A 20,690-nucleotide genomic window follows, 5' to 3' on the forward strand; every position below is an offset into this window, starting at 1 on the left:
GCCATTAATTTGTTTGTCTCACGACCAAAGAGTCATTATGTACAGCGGTTTCTCTCTGTGACGTCATACATGCAGCCCATTCAAGTTAGCGTCGCTTTGACCATACATTACTTCTTCGATTACCTGAAGTTTATTTGATGTTTTAACGCGTTATTGTGAAAAGAATGAACTCAGTAAACTTTTTTTTAAGGCTTCGATACCTTTTCAAATGGTAGAAAGTCCTTTTCAAATGGTAGAAAGTCCTTTTCAAATGGTAGAAAAGATGTTGTCCTTAGAATGATTCGAATAAATCCCGAATCTCCCTATCATTTCGCGCAATGGAGCCGCTAGAATAACTTCCATGCAGCCTATGAACTTTGTTGTGATTCTTGGCGTGCCGAGATGTATTGAAATTTCCCAATTATGATCGTCAATATTATTGAAACAGAAAAAATTTCATTGCCTAGACATTGTTTGGTCATATAGTAGTTAAGGAATGGAATGAAACATTATATATTTTTTGAATAAACCAAATAAACCGAGTTTTACGAACACGGTACATACATAAGCCACCAATGTTTTGGTTTGGGTTGAATGTATGACGTCATACATTACTCGTGCCAGTCTTCTTGAGCCGAATTCTTGTAACAAGAAATTATATAATGGCGGACGAAAATAAATCGTAAAATTTTGGCCCTTTCCTTTCGAATATCAGAAAGATATTTCAGTGAGTGGTTCTTAATGTATTCAAGATTATTTCAGCAAAGTTCCAGCTCGAATGAAAGAGTTTTAATTTTGGAGTGATTTTCGTCCAAGTAGCACTTTAATCTTGAATAATAAAAATAGTTCCATAAAGTTTAAATTTTAGTTTAGTTGTATCCAAAACAATCGGAGCTCAGCTTTTACGGAGTGCCTAACTTTATGTTATTTTAAATCGTTTGAATGCGCATGTAAATATTTGCTCCATAGTCTAGATCTTAACTAAAGTTTTTTTAATATTAATGAACTTTAATAGTTTTTTTATTATTTACAACTGAAAAGAAAATGTCTACTCTCTTTGTTTATAGTTGTGATGTATTCAGAGATCCTGTGCATTGTAAAAATGGGCACACTTTCTGTAATGAGTGTATTATTAGATGGTTAGGAAAAAGCAAAGTGTGTCCAATTGATAAAGGAGTCATTAGCGATGGTATCCTTTCATCAAATCTTGTCATCCTTGGAATCATAAATAATCTGGAAGTTTACTGTCAGGAACGCCACGATGATGACGATAAACTAACACCTTCCAAGAGCACAGGTCTGTAATTGTATTGGTATTGGGGTCTAATAACTTCCCATTTCGGATCACTTGACATTTTTTCCGGTAACGTATTACAAGTTGCGTGCAGAAATAGAAGCTGAGGCCAAAACGTATGCTTGTAAAATAGCATAAATATATTATGATTTTTTCATTTTCGGTAAGTAGTCGACATAAAATGCGCACTGCGACCTGCGCTCTTCCCATCTACCATGGTTTCATCTTTTCGCAAATCAGTGTAGATACATTTCAAAGATAGGAACTCTTATCCAAGAAGTTTGACATAAAAAAAATTGAAAAGATTAGGTACTCTAATGATTCAAAAATGATTTGTCTTTTTTCAATTTTATTTAAAATTTCGACAGACAAGTGTGATTGGACTGGAAAGTTAAGGATGCGTGCAAAACACATAGAAACTTGTCCTTTCCAACAAGTACATTGTCCTAATGTCAACTGCAACACCACCATGCAGAGAAGAGAACTACAGGATCATGATTGGATATGCAGATATAAAAAATTGGAATGTGATGAGCAATGTGGTGCGACTCTGATCAGACGTGACCTGCCGAATCACAAGAGAAATGAATGTCCTGAAGTAAGACTGTCATGTCCTAACGGTTGCGGGACCAGTGTGGAGAGGAAGAACATCAATACACACAGACAAATTTGTTCCTTACAACAAGTACAGTGTCCTAATGTCAACTGCAACACCACCATGCAGAGAAGAGAGCTGGAGGATCATGATAGGATATGCAAGTATAAAAAGGTGGAATGTGAAAAATGTAGGGCTATTCTGATCCGACATGAGCTACAGGTTCACAAAGATCTTGATTGTCCTGAAGAGATGGTCCCATGTCCCAACGACTGCACATGTTCCAAGGGCTTTATCCAAAACCTGAGAAGGTAGGATCATTGACGTTCAAAAACGGCATCTGAATTTTCGATAATTTTGCCAGGGATTTTTTTTTTTGTTTTTTTGTTTTTTGTTTTTTGTCGTTTTGTTGTTGTTGTGTCTTTTTAACCACAACCCGCAGACAGTTAGTTGTATGAAAAATTGTATTAAAAGGCAACAACGACTATGCATTTTCCATACCATACTTTAGCAGCAAACTGCAGCAAAATCTTGAAAAACCATGAGGAAAATTGGGCAGCAAAAAAGGCACCATCTAAGGGACTGGTAATGATTCATCGCCTATCTAGGGGGTAAGGGGGATTGATGATTTAGCATCATGGAGATTAACTAATCCCCCCAAGGACCACTATACGATGTTATGATACCCCATTATTAATTATTGGTTGCTACCGAGTGATCCTTCCTTTATACTGATCTTTGACGTGATCTTTCCTTTGCATTTAACGAGTATTTTGCAACTATTGCACAAAAACTTGCTAAAGAGAATCCTCAATGTAATGATGAAGAAGGTGAAAACAGTGTGAGTCATCTCCACTATCTCATTGGCACTAAAAATCAATTTCAGTTTAGCCCTATTATTGAAAGTAAGGAATTCTCTCTCCTGAATAAATTAAACACGTCAAACACAACAGGTTTGGATATGATATCTGCCAGAGTCATTCGAGAATTTGCCGACCTTATTTCTCTCAATTTGTAAGATTTTCTACGCTTCTTTGAAGCATGGCGCTTTACCAAACGACTGGAAGTGCGCTAGAGTAACACCACTTTTTAAACAAAGCGAAAGAGAAGATGTAGGTATTTATCGCCCAATATCTGCGGTTTCTACTGTAGTCAAGGTGTTTGAAAGGATAGTATATGATCAGTTATGCTCATTTTTATCTGAAAATCATAATATGTATATTTAGGCACTGCCTAAAAGCGGAGCTCCTGATATGGAAGTCACAGGGAGAACAACTTGAATGAAACTGAAAGATAAAAGTAAGATCGGGGAAGAAAATCTTCAATTATTCTTTATTCGAAATAAATATAATTTATCCCATGATAAAAACAATGCAGTGAAATCGAATCGAAACGCACTACATTGCTTTGTTTGTTTGTTTTTTGTTTTTTTATGCGAGTATACACTCCCACTTAGGAATTTTGTACACAACTCACCACCACCCCCAGGGGCTAGTTTTGTTTTTGGAAGATTCTTCGACAAAGTTTTCCATGGCCGACAGTTTTAGGCTTTGAATCATTTTTTCTAAAGAAAAACGAAAGATAACTACAGATAATCCAATGCAATATCACGTTTAGTGAAATTTACCTCGGATGTCTTTCATTGAAATCGAAAATTTGGAGATTTAGGACAAATCAAGACTAAAAAAAAACAGACTAAAAAACTGAGCAAAAAACAAGCTTACTTAATTACGTGTTTTACAGAACAAGACGAAGTTTACATTCAGTTAAACTTCACAAGAACAACTGAGTGAGACAAAAACCTATTATGTATAGTAAAGCTCGGCACTCATGGAAAGCAGGTTTTTTATTTTATTAGATTAGATTAAACTTAGTGTAGATTAGTTGATTATTTCAAACATTTTGTAAATCCTGATGATTACACCGTGGTAAAATAAAGTTTTATCTATCTATCTATCCTCCAATCCCCTCGACCCCCACCCCAACATACGATAAAAAATTACCAGTCCCAAGACCATACAGTAATAGATTATCTCTTCGAGTCAATCAGAGAAAAAAGTTCTTGTTTTTGTTTTGCGTTAATATTGTTTAATGCTTATGAGCAAATCTAAAATACATCTAACAAACAACTGTAGAAGAACAGCCATCCATTGTCCATTCAAGGATCAGGGATTTTCAGTCTAACGTTCCTCATGGTTCAAATCCTAGATATGAATTAAAGAACCACTTGGCCAGAGAATGTGGTAATACAAGACTACAATGCCCATTCAAAGAACAAGGATGCAACAATGAAATATTTAGAAAAGATTTCGGGAAACATTTACAAGAATATGTGTCAAAACACATGCTTTTGGTTTCCAAGCAAAACACAAAACTTGCTAAAGAAAATCTGGCTCTTTCAAACAGTTGTGCAGAATTAAGTGCAAAGTTGAAGAAAGCTTTGGTAAGAAAGTATTACAGATATTTAAAAAGAAAGGAGGTCGCGTGCATTTAAATATACATTGACTTTTTTTTCCCTGTCAGCTAGCAGGCATATTCCAAGCTTGGTAGTGGTAATGGCAACATAAATAAAGAAACAATGGTTTTATTTTGGTTTTCTCTGTTGACCCTTCTTTTCATATACCGCGCCCATTTTCCTCTTTAAAACAAATTATCCAAAACTAAAATGGCATAAACCTACTTATATGCACTACGTGTTCAGTCTTAATTACCACCTGAGTGATATGTTATATTTGTGGAAAATAAATTACATTACAATGATAATTGTATCATCACTGTTTAATCCCATATAAGCAACTATTGTATTATTTTCAATTTTTTTTTCCTGTTCAAATTAAAGATTAATTTGGAACGTTTCCATTCGCATTCTTTCGAGGGAAAACTATGAATTATGGAAGCAGTCTAGTATGTTAGTTTGGGATGATATAATTAATCTGCAATAGGAATACATGTCTGTCCGCTTTGGAAATAATTGAATTCAACAAATTCCTTTAACTTCCAAATTATTGGACTCGGCTTATCGACCTCTTCCAATTTTGTCAGTCCTTGGAATTTTTTTCATCCAATTGTTTCCAATTGTATTGGACAGCATGTAGTCCTATTACCTATACTTATTGAAATCGTCAGTTTAAATCAGTCTTTTTTCAGACACTTAAGAAACTATTCCTATTTGTGTTTTGGTCCCTAGGACGACCTAAGCACTTTTGTATGGACAATACATGACTACCCAGCACTATTCCGAAAACATTCGGGCTCCTACTTTAGATCTCCTAACTTCTGGTTATGCGGCCACAGCTGGTTTCTAGAGCTGTACCCTAATGGTGATCAAGATGAAGAAGGTTTTGTGTCCTTGTACCTTTGCCTTAATGCAGCGACAGGCTCGACGGCTATGTCTTTTGTCGGGGACCTGTGATACCTAGTGTCAAGACCATTGTGTGCTGCAGGTTAGTGATCAGTGTGGTCATTTGTGAACAAAGCTATGCAAGTATGAAAAGAATATGCGCTGTATTTCACTAGCTGTCGATAGGCTAAATCCTTCCACTTACTTACCATGAAACTAACATCATTCATACTTGGCTTTCTTTATTCTCGTTAAGCCTATTGATATTACTATTGATCCATTCCATAATGATTCCATACTTATTATTTTCGTAGCACTGACTTGGATTCATTTTTTACAAGATTGTCAGTGATAAGCCACAATACCGATACTGAAGATGCCACCTGGGCTGGACAAATTACATTTAGTAAGGAAAAGACTACAGGAGGACGACCACAGTTAATGAAAGCAACAAGTGCACTATCCACTGACTTCTGCACCAGTACAGATGGGATTTTAATTGTAAAATGTACAATTCAACTTGCATAGACAAGACGATGTGTCCCATGTTATTAAACAGAGGATGTACTTTCTGTAGTCTACTGTAACAGTATCAATGGTAGTCTAACCATCCAATGTACAATACAGATAGATAAACCACAATAGGTTCCATGTTACACAGATGATGTTCTTTCTACAGCCTACTGTAACAGCATCAATGGTAGTCTAACCATCCAATGTACAATACAGCCAGATAAATCACAATAGGTTCCATGTTACACAGATGGTGTACTTTCTACAGCCTACTGTAACAGTACCAATGATAGTCTAGCCATCCAATGTACAATACAGATAGATAAACCACAATAGGTTCCATGTTACACAGATGATGTTCTTTCTATAGCCTACTGTAACAGCATCAGTGGTAGTCTAACCATCCAATGTACAATACAGCCAGATAAATCACAATAGGTTCCATGCTACACAGATGATGTACTTTCTACAGCCTACTGTAACAGTACCAATGGTAGTCTAACCATCAAATGTACAATACAGATAGATTTACCACAATAGGTTCCACATGCTACACAGATGATGTACTTTCTACAGCCTACTGTAACAGTACTGATGGTAGTCTAACCATCCAATGTACAAGACAGCTAGATAAACCACAATAGGTTCCATGTTACACAGATGGTGTTCTTTGTACAGCCTACTGTAACAGTATCAATGGTAGTCTAACCATCCAATATACAATACAGATAGATAAACCACAATAGGTTCCATGCTACACAGATGATGTACTTTCTACAGTCTACTGTAACAGTACCAATGGTAGTCTAACCATCCAATGTACAATACAGCTAGATAAACCAGAATAGGTTCCATGTTACACAGATGATGTACTTTCTACAGCCTACTGTAACAGTACTGATGGTAGTCCAAGCATCCAATGTACAATACAGATAGATAATCCACAATAGGTTCCATGTTATACAGATGATGCAATGTCTACAGCAGGCCTCCCCTACCCTCCCGGTTTTGAGGTAAACTTTTTTCTTATTCCTACGCAAAATAAAAATGTAATTCCCATAAAATTAGGTTAAGATGGGCTAAAGCTAAATCCCCCCCGTCTCCGTAGTCCACGTTCGTTACTCAAAGCAGTGGGTCGTGGAAGCTTAAACTGTAAACACGCCGGATAAGTCGACCTTAGTTGTTTCGCATGACTTGCATGCAAATATTCATTATCCCCATGCAGTTATATAAAATACTTCGAGGCGTCTCAGAAGCCATATTTATTCAATAAAATTAATAAATGGGCCACAAAGTTGAACAGTTCGTGAAAGATATCGACGAAAATCTCATTTGCCCAATATGGTAAGTACTCTTTCATGGAGTTTATCTACATTATGCAGATAACAATGTCCAATGCTGATTTAGACATTTCTTCACTGTATGTTTTTTTATAGATCTTGAATCCAACGTAACAAACAAAGATTCTAGATTTGCAATAAGAAAGTTTTATTGATTATAGTCTAAAAATTCATCGTGATGGATTCTGTTTGAAAACTGCTTGAGAAAATTTGTAAAGATCGTGCACTTTCTCGAAGCATCTGCAGGATTTAAGATCAGCCTCTCATCATTATAATAATAGGAACTCGTACATATTCGTAAACACTTTCTATTCATTTATTTATAATGCGATAATATGTTAATAAACGCTGTTATATTTATCTTTATTATTGTTCGACAAAAGGTTTTACTGATATGATCCATATTGGCTCAAACTCAAAAGTTAAGGAATTTTATTTGCCTAACGGCAGCTTTGTTGGAGCCATCTTCCGTTATTTTTTTTTTTTTTCTTTTCATTCTGTCATGACTTTAATATCTCCAACCAAAGATTCTGGTCGCATTTTTGCTCAAATATTTCGGTTATATTTTAGTGTTTTAGGTAAAAGGTTTTAACCTATATGAAATATCGAAACTAGGAAGTCAGACATTTAGCCGATGTTGGCACTACCGGAATTAGTCAGTCAAATGTGTACCAACCAGAAAGATTAATTTATTATTCAGATCAAATGAAGTAGTATGTAAAGGCTGTCGGCCTAAGCTTGAGCTGAAATCCTTATCAAGTCAAATCATGCTATAATTATACAGTTAAAACTAAATTAAACTACAGTTTTCACGGTCGGCATGTTGTAGGAACAAACGACAAAAGGAAAATCCTTTGTCAAAGATAAACTTCCGGCTAAGACATTTATTGCATTGTTCGACAGGTAGACCAAGCTATGTGATGTACATAAGTATGCTGAAAGAGCTGCGAGGTAGCTAGCAACAGAGAATTAATAGGAAAGAATAACTTATCACTCTTGAATTTTACCTTCTTGTTCTTTGTGTTTTAATTTATTGTCGGGGGAAGGTCTTTCTACTCAATTTTGCGCGAAATACGGCCATTTGAATTTCACCTCCGCTCTCCTCATACCTTTAATACCAAGTGAAGGTTGTCAACTGACGGTCCTCGTATTACCTAGGTAGTCAAGCACTTAAAACAAAATAATTCGCTCCTACATGATTCGACAAAAGTTTCTAACCGAAGTTATTTTTCCCGATAAATTTTATATTCCTAAATATTTTTCCTAAGACATTTTCCCCTGAATGAATTTTGATCTCTTTTTCCAGAGTTTTTTTCCTTTCATGCCACTTAAGGGATTTAAATTTGTAAGAGAGGTTTTGTCTACGTTCATACATAAAAACATTTTTTTTTTAATGGATCCTTTTCTGTTATGTGTAATGGCGTCATCGCTCCTACGTAATTGATGACGTCACATTCAATTAAAAAATAAAATAAAACAGCGTCATTGAGTCAGTTTAGCGCAAAGATCAGCTAAGTTTTTTTTAAAGGTGAAAAAGGCAGGCTGCCAAAACATGTTTAAAATGTTGAATTCAAATCAGTTTCCCAATCGCTTAGCTTAGAGTAAAACCCATACTTAACTTCAATTCATCTCACCTATAATTAAGCCATTTTTTTGGGGTCAAAACATGATCAAACCGACCAAATTCGTGGTTGTTTTTTTTGGTTTTTTGTTTTTGTTTTTTTTTAGAATGAAATATGATGTCATAAAATACGAAGGTGTCATGAAGTCATCACAAATATTAGAAAACTATCCATTTTACAAATTGTCTTTATGTATGATGAGCTTAAAATAAGAGAAACCTCTTAGATGTTTTGATCTTTTTCATATAGTAACTGTGGCTGGTAAATATCTAAGACCACCTTTAAGGACCACCAGTATGGAGCCGGTATCTTAAGGGTGTTTCTCAGGTTATAAGAAATAGGATACCTGAAATTATATGGTCGGCAGAATGACAATTGTAATTCAGCGCACGGGATCGATAATTATTCTCGGTTCATAATCTGAATTAATCTGCATTTTAAAGCTACAAATCATTGGTTGCCAGGCCCTACTGGACACGAATAACGTGTATCTTTTAGAGGTCATTTTGTTTTCACTTTCTGGCCATTTCCCCCACCTTTACATATGTAGTAGTACCCTTTCTCCGCCTGGGGATGTAAATATGCTGGCGCGGATCTAATATGACCACATCTTGTTCAAATTTTAGAGAAAAGAAAAGAAAAAAATATGTGTTCTTATTTCTATATGGTAATTTTTCAATAATACTGAATTTGAGATACTAAAATCCAGTTCCCATCAAAATATTTTAACAGGGGCTTAACCTTCATCAACAGAAATTTTAACGAGTGCCGAAAACATTACAGTATTAATTATCATACGACACGCTCAATTTCGCGTGTTTTACGACCATTTTTCGAATTCATATAATTACAGAGCGATAAAACTCGGTCTGTGAACAGGTTTTGAACATTTTTTTCTTGATGTCAGCGCGAGGAATTTTCTCCTTTTCCTCTCTGAGGCTCATGTAAGTGTTTTGAGCTCGTGACTTTTAAGTTTGCTTGTTTACAATAGATAACGGTTGCTTTTCAGGCACTCATTTTCAGTTTTTTCGCGTCCTACAATACTCGTAAAATTATCCTGCTGTAATACACAACTAGAAGTGTTATAACCTCTATTTATTTTTAGCAAAACTGTATTCGAAGATCCCGTTATATGCAAAGACGGGCACTCATTCTGCAAAGAATGTATTGACCAGAGGTTGAAGGAGAACAAAAAATGTCCAGTGGATGGTAGAATGATAGATAACCAGACCTTTTCACGTAATTTTGTCCTCTGTGGTATCCTGGAGAAACTAGATGTATTTTGTCAAAGACCAGACGAATCAAAAGGTGAGGCTAAAACAAATTTAGATTAGTTTTAATAATGAAGCTCCATATTTGCAATTGTCATACAGCAGCGCTTTGGGCAAGCGATGTCCTTCGGCATGAACGGTTATATGCATCTGTTGTTTTTTTTTTGTTTTTTTTTTTTTTTTTAACATACAAAAAATTTGAAGTTCAATGCTGAAATCATTTTCGCAAGACTATTTCTAAAGGATTAAATAGTATAAAAGGAATCTTAATTTGTCGTTGATCAAGGGGGGATTAAGGAATATGTGGCATTGGGACGGGAGGGCGATGTAGGAGAAAATGAATAGAGTTTTTTGGTTTAGCGTATTTTTCATCCCGCAAACGGCAAACGTTGGTCACGTTACATTTCATCGTTTTCCTGTATGTCACTAGCTTTAAAGTATTTTGCACTGGTCAACTGGCGTTTCACCGCCTTTGCCATGAACATAGAAAAATCATTTCCTTGTATTAACTTTGCCGTAAACGAAGACGAAGATCTAATAAAGACTTTCTATTACTTCCACATGCACAAAAGCATTGGGTAGAGAATGAAACGCTCTTTAGAAAAGTATCGCTAAACTGATAGTTGCTTTAGCTTCCTATAAATCTGCATTTGCCTTCCAACTATCGCATTAGGTGAAAAAGATGTTCAACAAACTTGTGAATGGAATGGGAAACTACATTCACTCGCCAAACACAGAGAAACTTGTCCTTTCCAACAAGTACAGTGTCCTAATGTGAACTGCAACTCCAAGCTGCAGAGAAGAGAATTGGCTAACCATGAGAAAGTGTGCCGGTTTAAAAAGGTTTTATGCGAGGAATGTCAACTTGGTATGGTTCTACACCAAGTCGAGAAACACAAAGAGGACGATTGTCCAGAAACACTGATTCTTTGCCCTAACGAATGTACTGACACGCAAGGAATGACTGTAAAGATTAAGAGGTAAGTACATCATCGCCTAGGGTGGAAGGGGGATAGATTATTTAGCATCATAGAGATCAACTAATCCCCCCAAGAATCACTATACGATTTCATAATATATATATTTAGGCACTGCCTAAAAGCGGAGCTATCGATACGGAAGTCACAGGGAGAACAATTTGGATGAAACTGAAAGGTGAAAATAAGATCGAGGAAATAATCTTCAATTATTTTTTATTCGAAATGATGATAATTTCTCCCATAATAAAAACCATGCAGTGAAATCGAAATGCACTATCGTTTTTTGTTTTTTGTTGTTGTTTTTTTGCGCGAGTATACTCTCCCACTTAGGAATTTTGTACACAACTTACCCCCACCCCCAGGGGCTAGTTTTGTTCTTGGAAGATTGTTCGACAAAACGTTTTCCAAGGCCTACAGTTTTAGGCTTTGAATCTCTTTTACTTAAAGAAAAACGAAAGATAACTACAGATAATCCAATACAATATCAAGTTTAGTGAAATTTACCTCGGATGTCTTTCATTGAAATCAAAAAATCTGGAGATTTAGGACAAATCAAGACCAAAAAACAGACTTGAAAACTGGTTAATGTGAGCAAAAAATGAGGTTTACTTAAAAGGTCTTTTGCAGTTTTCCAAAAACAGAGCTTACATTCATTTAAACAATTGACAAGAACAACTGAGACAAAATAAAAAATAATGCAAAAGGCAATGCAAAATACAAAATGACTCATTTGTTTGGCAGTAAATTGACGTTTGTAAATGTTTTTAGCTTTTTAGAGTGAAAGTCTAGTAGGTCTTTATACAATAACATCTTTCAACAACACAAATTTAAGCTCATTTTTATAATCATACTTGCTCGAAGCAAGGGAGCACAGCAAATGCGCGCACGCGCGCGGTTTTGAATAGTTGGGTTTCCTGTGGTGATGGCGTAATTTGACGCAGGAAGACCGTTATAGCAGTTGGCGCGTGGGCAGTTGGTTGGGCTTTGGTATATTATATAAATATACACGGGGTTTAACTTATGTGTAGCGCCATATTAGATTGAGCCCGCACTATATTTTTTTTGGAAAAACCGCATTCGTCACCACCACAGGAAACCCATTTTTTACCACAGGAAACCCAATATATGAAAGCCGCGCACTTGCGCGCATTTGCCGTGCTCCCTTGCTCGAACAGCTTAATAAACAGTTGAATATTTGGTAAAAATTTACATTTCATTTGATGATTAAATAAATTATCCGTGTAGAAAGATATCTAAAAGTCTTCTTTTTTTGCCGACTGGACCCCGCGATAGGAGGCGAACAAAGCTTTTTCTTGAACGAAAAACATACGATAGCTGGTTAAAAACAACCGAATTGTTAAAGATTTACAAAGCTAAATAAAGGGCAAACATTTGTTGTAATATGCTCTTCATGCTATATTTTCTCCAGCATTAAAAGAAATTAATCGTATCGATAAAAATATAAAACGTTTTGAGAGAAAGTCTTTGATTTATCGATTCGTCGAGAGAAATGCTTTTCAGAAAATATATATTTATACGATTGTTTGTTAAAAAAAACAGACCTGAATTCTTGAAGAACACTTCTTGATCCATCTTTGACTACATAAAAGTGTTTTTTTAATTGTTTTTGGTCTATAACTTGTCCTAAAGCGATTTTTTCTGCGCATTTGAGAGCCGCATTTGTGAGTAGTTTTGCTTTGATATCAAGCGGGATTCCTGTGTTGTGTACACGCCCGGACGGACGGACGGACGTACGGACGGAAGTGACGTCAGCCAAACCATGAAAAATCAACTCGATGGTTTACCATTTTTTCTTAAGGACGGTGCCTACTAATTGAGAATCAATTACTTTTTTAAATGACTATGTAAATTATTTTAACCTATCAAAGGGTTGTCAAATTCTGGTTAGAAAAGTAGGGGTCACCATACATTTAAAAGAAATAATAAGGCTTAAAATCGTTAAAAAGTGATGACGTCATGATTTTACTAACACCAGGAAAAAAAAAACTTTTCAAAAGATTTTGAGAAATTTCTAATTTAAATCGTCCTAAATGACTGACACTGTTTCTTTACTAAAATATACCCAATTCTACCATGACTTTAATAGTTGGCTATATTATATATATATTTTTTTTTTAGCTTCGTGCTCCCTATTTTCGATCAGTAGGTACATAAAGATTGTGTCCATATTCTTTTCAAAACCAATTATTTTTTATAAATTTCATTTCACGAGGTTAATTTAGCATTTACTCTATCATTTAAAAGAAGAAAAAGTAGGGGGATCCAGGCGTTTTTAAGAGATACGAATTTGTAAAGAATATTATTAGGGATAAATCTTATGCCGAATGCGTGACAACTGTTACACAGCATACAAAACGGCGTGACAAACTCTGTTTTTGGCACGTCTGCACGTCAAGCCAGAGGAAGATACACTAGTATCCCAAGTTACTTTGCGAGTTTCGTTTTCCAATATGGCGTCACTTTGTACTCGTGTGTAGCGGTGTGCGACTTGCACTTTTCGTAGCAGCTGTTACGTGACCTGTACGAGGCAAAAACTCATGAACTTCAAATCATCTTTTGAAACACAATGAACATACAATAATGAAATATCTTGAAAAGCATTTCCCGAGTCTGAACACCGCCATCTTGTTGTGCACTCTAAGCCGGTCAAACCAAAGTGATGACGTCACGAAAAAGTGATAATATAGTATCAAACACAATGCATTCTGGGATACTAGTGGAACCTCCTCTGACGTCAAGCTAAACATGCTGCCTCCTGCCATGCAAGCAAAAAACACAGAGAAAAACTCGATAATTATAAGCTTTATAGTTCCAGGAAGACTATTTGGTTTGAAGTGAAGTTATTATCGACTTTTTACTTAACAGCAGAAAGGAATTTCTGAAATATTTGGTACGTAATAAGATGATTTTTTAGATTGAGAACTCCAAAGTAAAAGAATTTCATGATGAAAGTAATTAGTGACCAAAAAAGGATTTTCAAAACTATAATTACACACCTAGATATTAACAAATGATAAATTTTCAATTTCATATGTATTTTTTGTTTGTTTTTATTCAAGTTTTATAGGATTAAAGAAACGGTAAAAAGCTTTATTATTGAAAGGATTTGGTTTTTTAGAACTATGAGTCTGCCATTTTTTCAAAACTTGCTCAAAAAAACTTATGATTCTTGGTCAATAATACTTAAACCTTAGCAAATTATCTCTTTAACAACCCTGGGTTACTTAAGATAGTTCTCTGCTTTAACTTTTATTGAAAATAAACGTTTTGTTTCGTGTAATTCGAGTAATAAATTTTGAAATTGCTCAAAAGTAGATACGCAGTACGTGTGCGCGTGGACAATAGTAGGCACCGTCCTTAAGTAATATCCCATTATTCATTATTAGTGGTTGCTACTGAGTAATCCTCCTTTAACACTGATCTCTAACTTGATCTTCCGTAACCCCTCCGATCCACCCACCCCCTCAACTATAAACGGTGAAAAATTGTCAAGTCCATCCAGCAATAAATTATCTTTTCGAGTCATTCAGAGCTAACAAAGTGCTTGTTTTTGTTGTTTTGCGTTAATATTTCTTAATATTTAGGAGCAAATCTAAAATACATCTAACAAACAACTGTAAAAGAACAGCCATCCATTGTCCATTCGAGGATCAGGGATGTTCAGACAAAGTTGAACGACAACATGTCGAGAAACACGTACAAGACAACATGGCACCACACATGATGTTACTGGCCAAACAATGTTCATTGCTCACTAAAGAAAACCAAGTTCTATACGATGAGCTAAAGATAACGAAGGTATTAAGTAGAGTAAATGGAATCGTTTGTTAAGGTCATCCAACATGGCGGCCATCATCCATTAATTGTTTGCTTTATCCGAAAATTTTTTCTCCGGGTTCTCTGGTTTTCATACCTTTCCAAAGCTTATTTGATTAATACGCTAAATCTGAGTCAAGAGGATCTTTCAGGATTCTATCTGTGTGTTAGCCGTGCCCTGACGTAGATCCACCTAAGAGCTTGTTTCGCTGCTCAAACTGACGTGTGCGCTAGCCGTGCTCTTACTTAAATAAACCAGAATCCAATCTCTGAGTTAGCTGTGCTCTGACTTATCTAGTCTTAGATGAAATAAGAGATTGTTTAAGCTAGGATTCATTATATCGATGTCTTTTTAATTTGCTTTGGTTTTCTTCAGCGAAAAATAAATGATCTTGAAATCGAAGTGATAAACAAAAGTCGCTATGTGTGGACAATACTGGACTTTCCCACTCAAGTCAAAAAATACACTGAAGGCATTTGGATGAGGAGTCCAACCTTCTGGTTGTGTGGCAACTGCTGGTTTCTGAAATTGTACCCTAATGGCCGTGACAAAAAGTCCAAAGAATATGTCTCATTATGCCTTGTTTTGAGTGACGAGGATATACTTGTACGAACTGGGAAACCTTTTGTTGTAGCAACAAACGAAGTGTCTGTGGCATATGCAAGGTAGGTCAATTGTCGCGTTTCAGTTAAACTGGAAATTTACTGGTAAAGCTAAACAAGTGAGTGAAAAGAACTCCCATTACGTATACTTTAACTGTACGAAGCCGATATACAAACACACGGCTGAGTTATAGAACTATTGAAAAGCATTGTCATATATATATATATATATTTTTTTTTTTTTTACAGAATAAATGTGAAAAGCCAGTCTCAAGCAGCATCCATAACACATGACGTAACATTAAACCCAAGGTTTGAATCTACTGGCGTAGTCAGCGAGGTTGCTGTGATCAGCGAACTGATGAAAACAAATGAAGCACTTTCTCCAGATTTTTGCAGCGTAACAGATGATCGTATTACTGTTTCATGCATTCTCTCTTAAAGGTCAACTGGTTTAGAGGCGCGCAGTAAAATAATCTAAATTCACTGCAGCAAAAAAGTAGTAGTAAACATTTAAACTTCAAATAAAGCAAAAAACTTTCTTTCGATTTCACCCATTATAACAATCTTTTTTTTTTTACTAAACTGCTAAACGACATTAAAAAGAAATTTAAAAAATTTGTTTTATTTCCAATCCAATCCAATCCAATCCAATCCAATCCAATCCAATCCAATCCAATCCAATCCAATCCAATCCAATCCAATCCAATCCAATCCAATACAATCCAATCCAATCCAATCCAATCCAATCCAATACAAAATGATGAATTTCTTTGTCAGTAAATTGGCATTTTAAGATGTTTTTGAGTATTTTTTTAGCTTTTTTAAAGTGAAATACAAGGTCTTTATGCAAAATAAATGAATGGATCATAAGTAGTGTGCGTCCAACTAATTATGATCCATTGCTTTTATAATATAGTCAAGTCAACAAACAAGAAATGAGTACAAAATATTGACTTTATTTGTTGATCATGCACTAAACAGTGGTTTTGAAAATGGCAGCTTTACACTGAAGACTGTTATGACTAAAATAATGGCAAAAATTTAGCTTACGAGTGAACCAAAAATGTTCAAAACTACGGAGAAAGTAATTTTCAACCGTAAGAAGTACATTTCAAATGATAACTTATCATTATCATACAGTAATGCCAAGAAAGTCAATGAAAAATAAATTGGCTTTCTTTGTTGTTGTTGACGATGTTCAAGTTTATTTATATCGTACAATGACTTAACAATGGAAATCTTCTTATTGTTCACGGATCAAAACTAAGTGACTGAACTGGATTAATTTCCTCTGGGTAGTATGCTTTGTCGGCTTTCACTCTCATGTAGAGATTCAGAAAGGACTTAACTGCAGTTGTGAAACTGCGAAGTAGATGGTGAGCGTGATAGTTGTAGTTAATTACTTTGGAAATACTTTTGTTGAATAAATACGCGATGACAAAATTTTTGTATTTGTTTAACCATTGCTAAAAACCCTTTGAATGTATAGACACCAACCGATTTGTGGTTTGCTTTGTCTTTTTGGAGTGACGCTCTGACACAATCTTGTCCAGCTCACTGTTTGAAAGTGATGCAAATTTTTGACGTTTTAATACTAGGCTGATCAAATGACAACTCTATACTAAATGTCGGAGATTGATGAGTATTTTCGCTAGCTAATTTAATCATTTTCAGTTATTTTTTCTAGATAAATTGTCAGCAAAAAGATGCAAAAAGTTCTTTTTTCGCCGAAGCAAAAAAAGCTGACGTGAGCGTGCAACCCATGGGCAAATGTTTCATGCTTTTCAACCAATCAGATCGCGCGGATTTACTTGATTTACTCAACACAAATTTATAGCTCATTTGTATAATCATACTAACTCGGACAACTTAATAAACAGTTAAATATTTCGTGTAATTTTATATTTCATTCAATATTTAAATAAATTATCTGTAGAAAGATATAAAATTATTAAATAAATATAAATCAATTAAGCTTATCTATAGAAATGCAAAACGTTTTGAGAGAAATTCTTTGATTGCCGATAAAAATTCTTGTCATTAAAATAATAATAATATACGATTGTTTGCTAAAAAATACACACCTGACTTGCAGAACACTTCTTGATCCACCTTTAACTCCATGAAATTGTTTAAAGCGATTTTTTCTGTGCATTTTAGAGCCGCATTTGCTAGTAGTTTTGCAGTGACATCAAGCGGGATCCCTGTGTTGTGTATACGGGCGTACGTACGTACGTATGTACGGACGGACGGAGGGATGTGACGTCAGACAAGCCGTGAAAAATAAAATCGATGGTTTATCATTTTTTCTTAAGGTGGCTCCATATAGTTTTTGTATGCGCGCGCCAGGTTGTGCACGAGCATGCGCAGTACCACAACTTGAAGAATTTTTATTTTGATGACGTTACGAAAAGTCGGTTGCATGCGTTATTTAGAAAAATATAAGCTCGAAAACTACATGGTCAAATATCTTTAAATTTCTACTTTTTTCTTTTTTTTTTTTTCGTAGAACGATAAGGCACCTGACACAATAGTAACATCAGAAGAATCTGTTAACATTTGGTCAGCTACGATTTCAAGCTCACTCCCCCTCATGTGAGCCCAATACAAATTATGTCTCAAAAATTCGGTTTTTGGATCTTTTCTCAAAATAATGATTATCTAGGCAAAAAACAGAAAGGAATTCAGTTAATTCAACTATTCACAGACTGTATTATATGGTTTAGATTGAATTCTATTGAAAATAATCACCTAACTTTTTGAGTTGAATGTACGCTATTGGATGTATTTTACAAAGAAAATGCATGACATAACCGGGATCAAGCGAGAAAATCGTCTCTCCTTGAAATTAAACAGAACCTGTCAAAAAAAAAAAAAAAAAACAGAAGTGGATTTGAAAACCCCGGGCTTTTCTGAACAATTTGGTATATAATTCATATGAATTTGTTAAAATTTAGAACCGTATTTTTGCTGATTTTATAAGCTCATACTATCTGTTGGCCTATACATTCGCCTCTTATGGTTTCTTAGGTTTCGTAGCCTCGAAAACACGCTAACTACAGTAGTTCGCGAAGAACAGAAGATTTACAGGGTCATTTAGGATGTTGTGTCATGCAGTTTACTTGTGCTCTATAACTTTACTTTTAAGAACAACCTTTTGCTTTGGAAAGAGAGGAAAAAGACCGAAAAGAGCAAATATTCCAAATGTATGGGTAATTTTTTCCAATGATATTTGCACTACGGAAAACTTTTTATCTTGAAAAATCGATACTTCTTTAATACCTTGGTTTCTGTAGTCACGATTTTAATAAAACGCTATCATTTAATAGGTAACAAAACAAACTTTCGTATTACACAATCTAAAGTATCTTAAGTATGGTGCTCCGCTCGCGCGGGGCAAAGGAGCTCCAATGTTTTTGCTATAAAATAATTTTTAGTTCTATTACTGTAAAGCCCGAAACTATATAAAGCCACATTAAGTATGGTGCTCCGCTAATACATATTTTAAATTGCACAGACTCACACGTCGATCGTGGAAAACAGCATAAGCTTGTGAAGAGCTATCGAGGTGGCTAGATTTTGCATTTTTCGGATAATGCTTCTCAATCGTTTTGGGTAATTCCCGTAACCATGGAATCCATTTTATTCGACATGTGACGTCACTGGAATAATCCACGCGAAGCCATTTTGAATTATATAATCGCTCGTTTTTCTCTTGACTTTAATCAGTACAGCAGCCCTAAATGGTTAGCAATTGTCGTCACTCAGCAGGCCGGCATCGCCTGGGTAGAGTTTCGTCTTCCAGCTCATCTAAAAACAAATTAAATTATATTGATTTTAAAATAAAAGCAAGAAAAATGACAGCTCTTGACGCACGTCGTCAGGGGTCATGAGGTTTAAAAAATGGTGTCAAGCACCTTACCATTGTCAATTATAAAATCTCGAGAAAAATAGTTATTAGCACAATTACAATGATATTGCAATCCTTATAAATTAAGAGTCAAGCCCGGTTAAGCGAGATTACTACCTAGATGGGTGACTGTAAAATATTAAGATATTTCATTATCATCATTTTTTACTATACATAGATAATATATATTTTTCGTTCGTTTGTTTGTTTGTTTGTGGTTGTGTTTTGTGTGTATTTGTTTTCCGTTGTTGTTGTTGTTTTACGTTCTGGAACAGGTCAAGTTATTTCATTGAGTATTATTTTTCTTTATTTTTAAAGCAAAGTTAAAAAAATACGTACTCGATGAGTACATGTGTCTACTGCTGATAGATACACAGCGACATTTTTGAATCATATATATGTAAAATATTCACTTGTAGGTATTCAGGACTTAATATTCTGCTCATGGAGCTGATCAGTTATCCCTTTAAAGGGCTCAAATATTGTCACTTTAAGAATCTAAGTCAGTTTCACATCACATCGGTTTGGTAAAGATCATTCTTGAAGCGACATTGTTAACATGCTTCGTGTAGCTTAACTGAAAGCACTTTAATTAAACAACACTTGACACATTCGATGACACCTGTGTGCCTAACTTGTTCCAAAAAATAGAAAAATAAAATATAAATCACTTCAAAAATGGCTGCGATTACCTTGTGGAGATCACTGAATCTTACCAAATCATGTTTGAAACGTTGGTCAAACGTTTTCCAGTCGATAAAAGGTCGTAAGCAGTCGCAAACAGAGCAACCAAGTTGACCAGCCATTACGCGGGACTTCGGATAAGTTTTACACCCTTACACCGGGATGAACTCCATGTCAGTTATATCGTATGTCATTTAAGGTAGTACCGGATCTTCAAAATTCTTCTATAATTTTTTTTTTTTTTTTTTAATTCTGTCATTTAAAGTTCATTGTTAGGGTATTCAAATAATGAAAAAAGAGAAAGGGGTCACCGTATTGGTTATCGAGATATAAGGCTTCAAAAAGGAGGGATTTTTCAGTTTTCCGCGCGTTTTTGCAGAAAATCTGCCTCCTCTAATAAATTCCAATTACTCGAATCGATTTAACAAAGAAAAATATAAAACTGTTTTAAACTATAGGTGTTGAGTCTAGAAAACATATCTAGATAAAAAATCCATCCAATTTTTTGCAAGTAGTGTGAAAAGTTAATTCTAGAAGCGAAATTGCTTGTAATTCGGCGCAGTTATATGCGTGTGTAGTTGTAAAAATGTTAAGAAGTCATGACAATCTTAACTATGAATTTTTTTTCTTTCCGCACTAAATCTAAAGAATATGATATCTAGCTCCGAATGAAAAGAAAAAAGAAAAAAACGGGGGTCACCGTACTAATAGACGAGCTA

At 35.1% G+C, this 20,690-nt stretch overlaps 2 protein-coding genes across 2 annotated transcripts in view; both read left to right on the forward strand.

Moving 5' to 3' along the window:
* LOC148913455 (TNF receptor-associated factor 4-like) overlaps positions 1-4,418 on the forward strand; it is an 8,393-nt gene extending 3,975 nt beyond the window's left edge. Inside the window, exons 2-5 of the mRNA XM_089032820.1 lie at positions 1,047-1,276; positions 1,642-2,179; positions 4,077-4,311; positions 4,392-4,418. Coding sequence (XP_088888946.1) covers positions 1,047-1,276; positions 1,642-2,179; positions 4,077-4,311; positions 4,392-4,418 — 1,030 coding nt within the window. The remainder of the gene's footprint in view (positions 1-1,046; positions 1,277-1,641; positions 2,180-4,076; positions 4,312-4,391) is intronic.
* Positions 4,419-6,920: 2,502 nt separating this feature from the next.
* Positions 6,921-16,820, forward strand: LOC148913456 (TNF receptor-associated factor family protein DDB_G0277243-like). Its single transcript, XM_089030103.1, has 6 exons — positions 6,921-7,065; positions 9,789-9,991; positions 10,628-10,934; positions 14,540-14,753; positions 15,148-15,437; positions 15,624-16,820. The coding sequence occupies exons 1-6, from the start codon at positions 7,004-7,006 to the stop codon at positions 15,814-15,816; spliced, it is 1,269 nt and encodes a 422-aa protein (XP_088886229.1). The 5' UTR covers positions 6,921-7,003; the 3' UTR covers positions 15,817-16,820.
* Positions 16,821-20,690: the final 3,870 nt, after the last annotated feature.

The sequence above is a fragment of the Actinia tenebrosa genome, unplaced genomic scaffold (assembly GCF_029948245.1).
Source record: "Actinia tenebrosa isolate PJP-AT-01 unplaced genomic scaffold, QUT_ActTen_1.0 PGA_scaffold0__85_contigs__length_37466705, whole genome shotgun sequence".
Lineage (NCBI taxonomy): Eukaryota > Metazoa > Cnidaria > Anthozoa > Actiniaria > Actiniidae > Actinia > Actinia tenebrosa.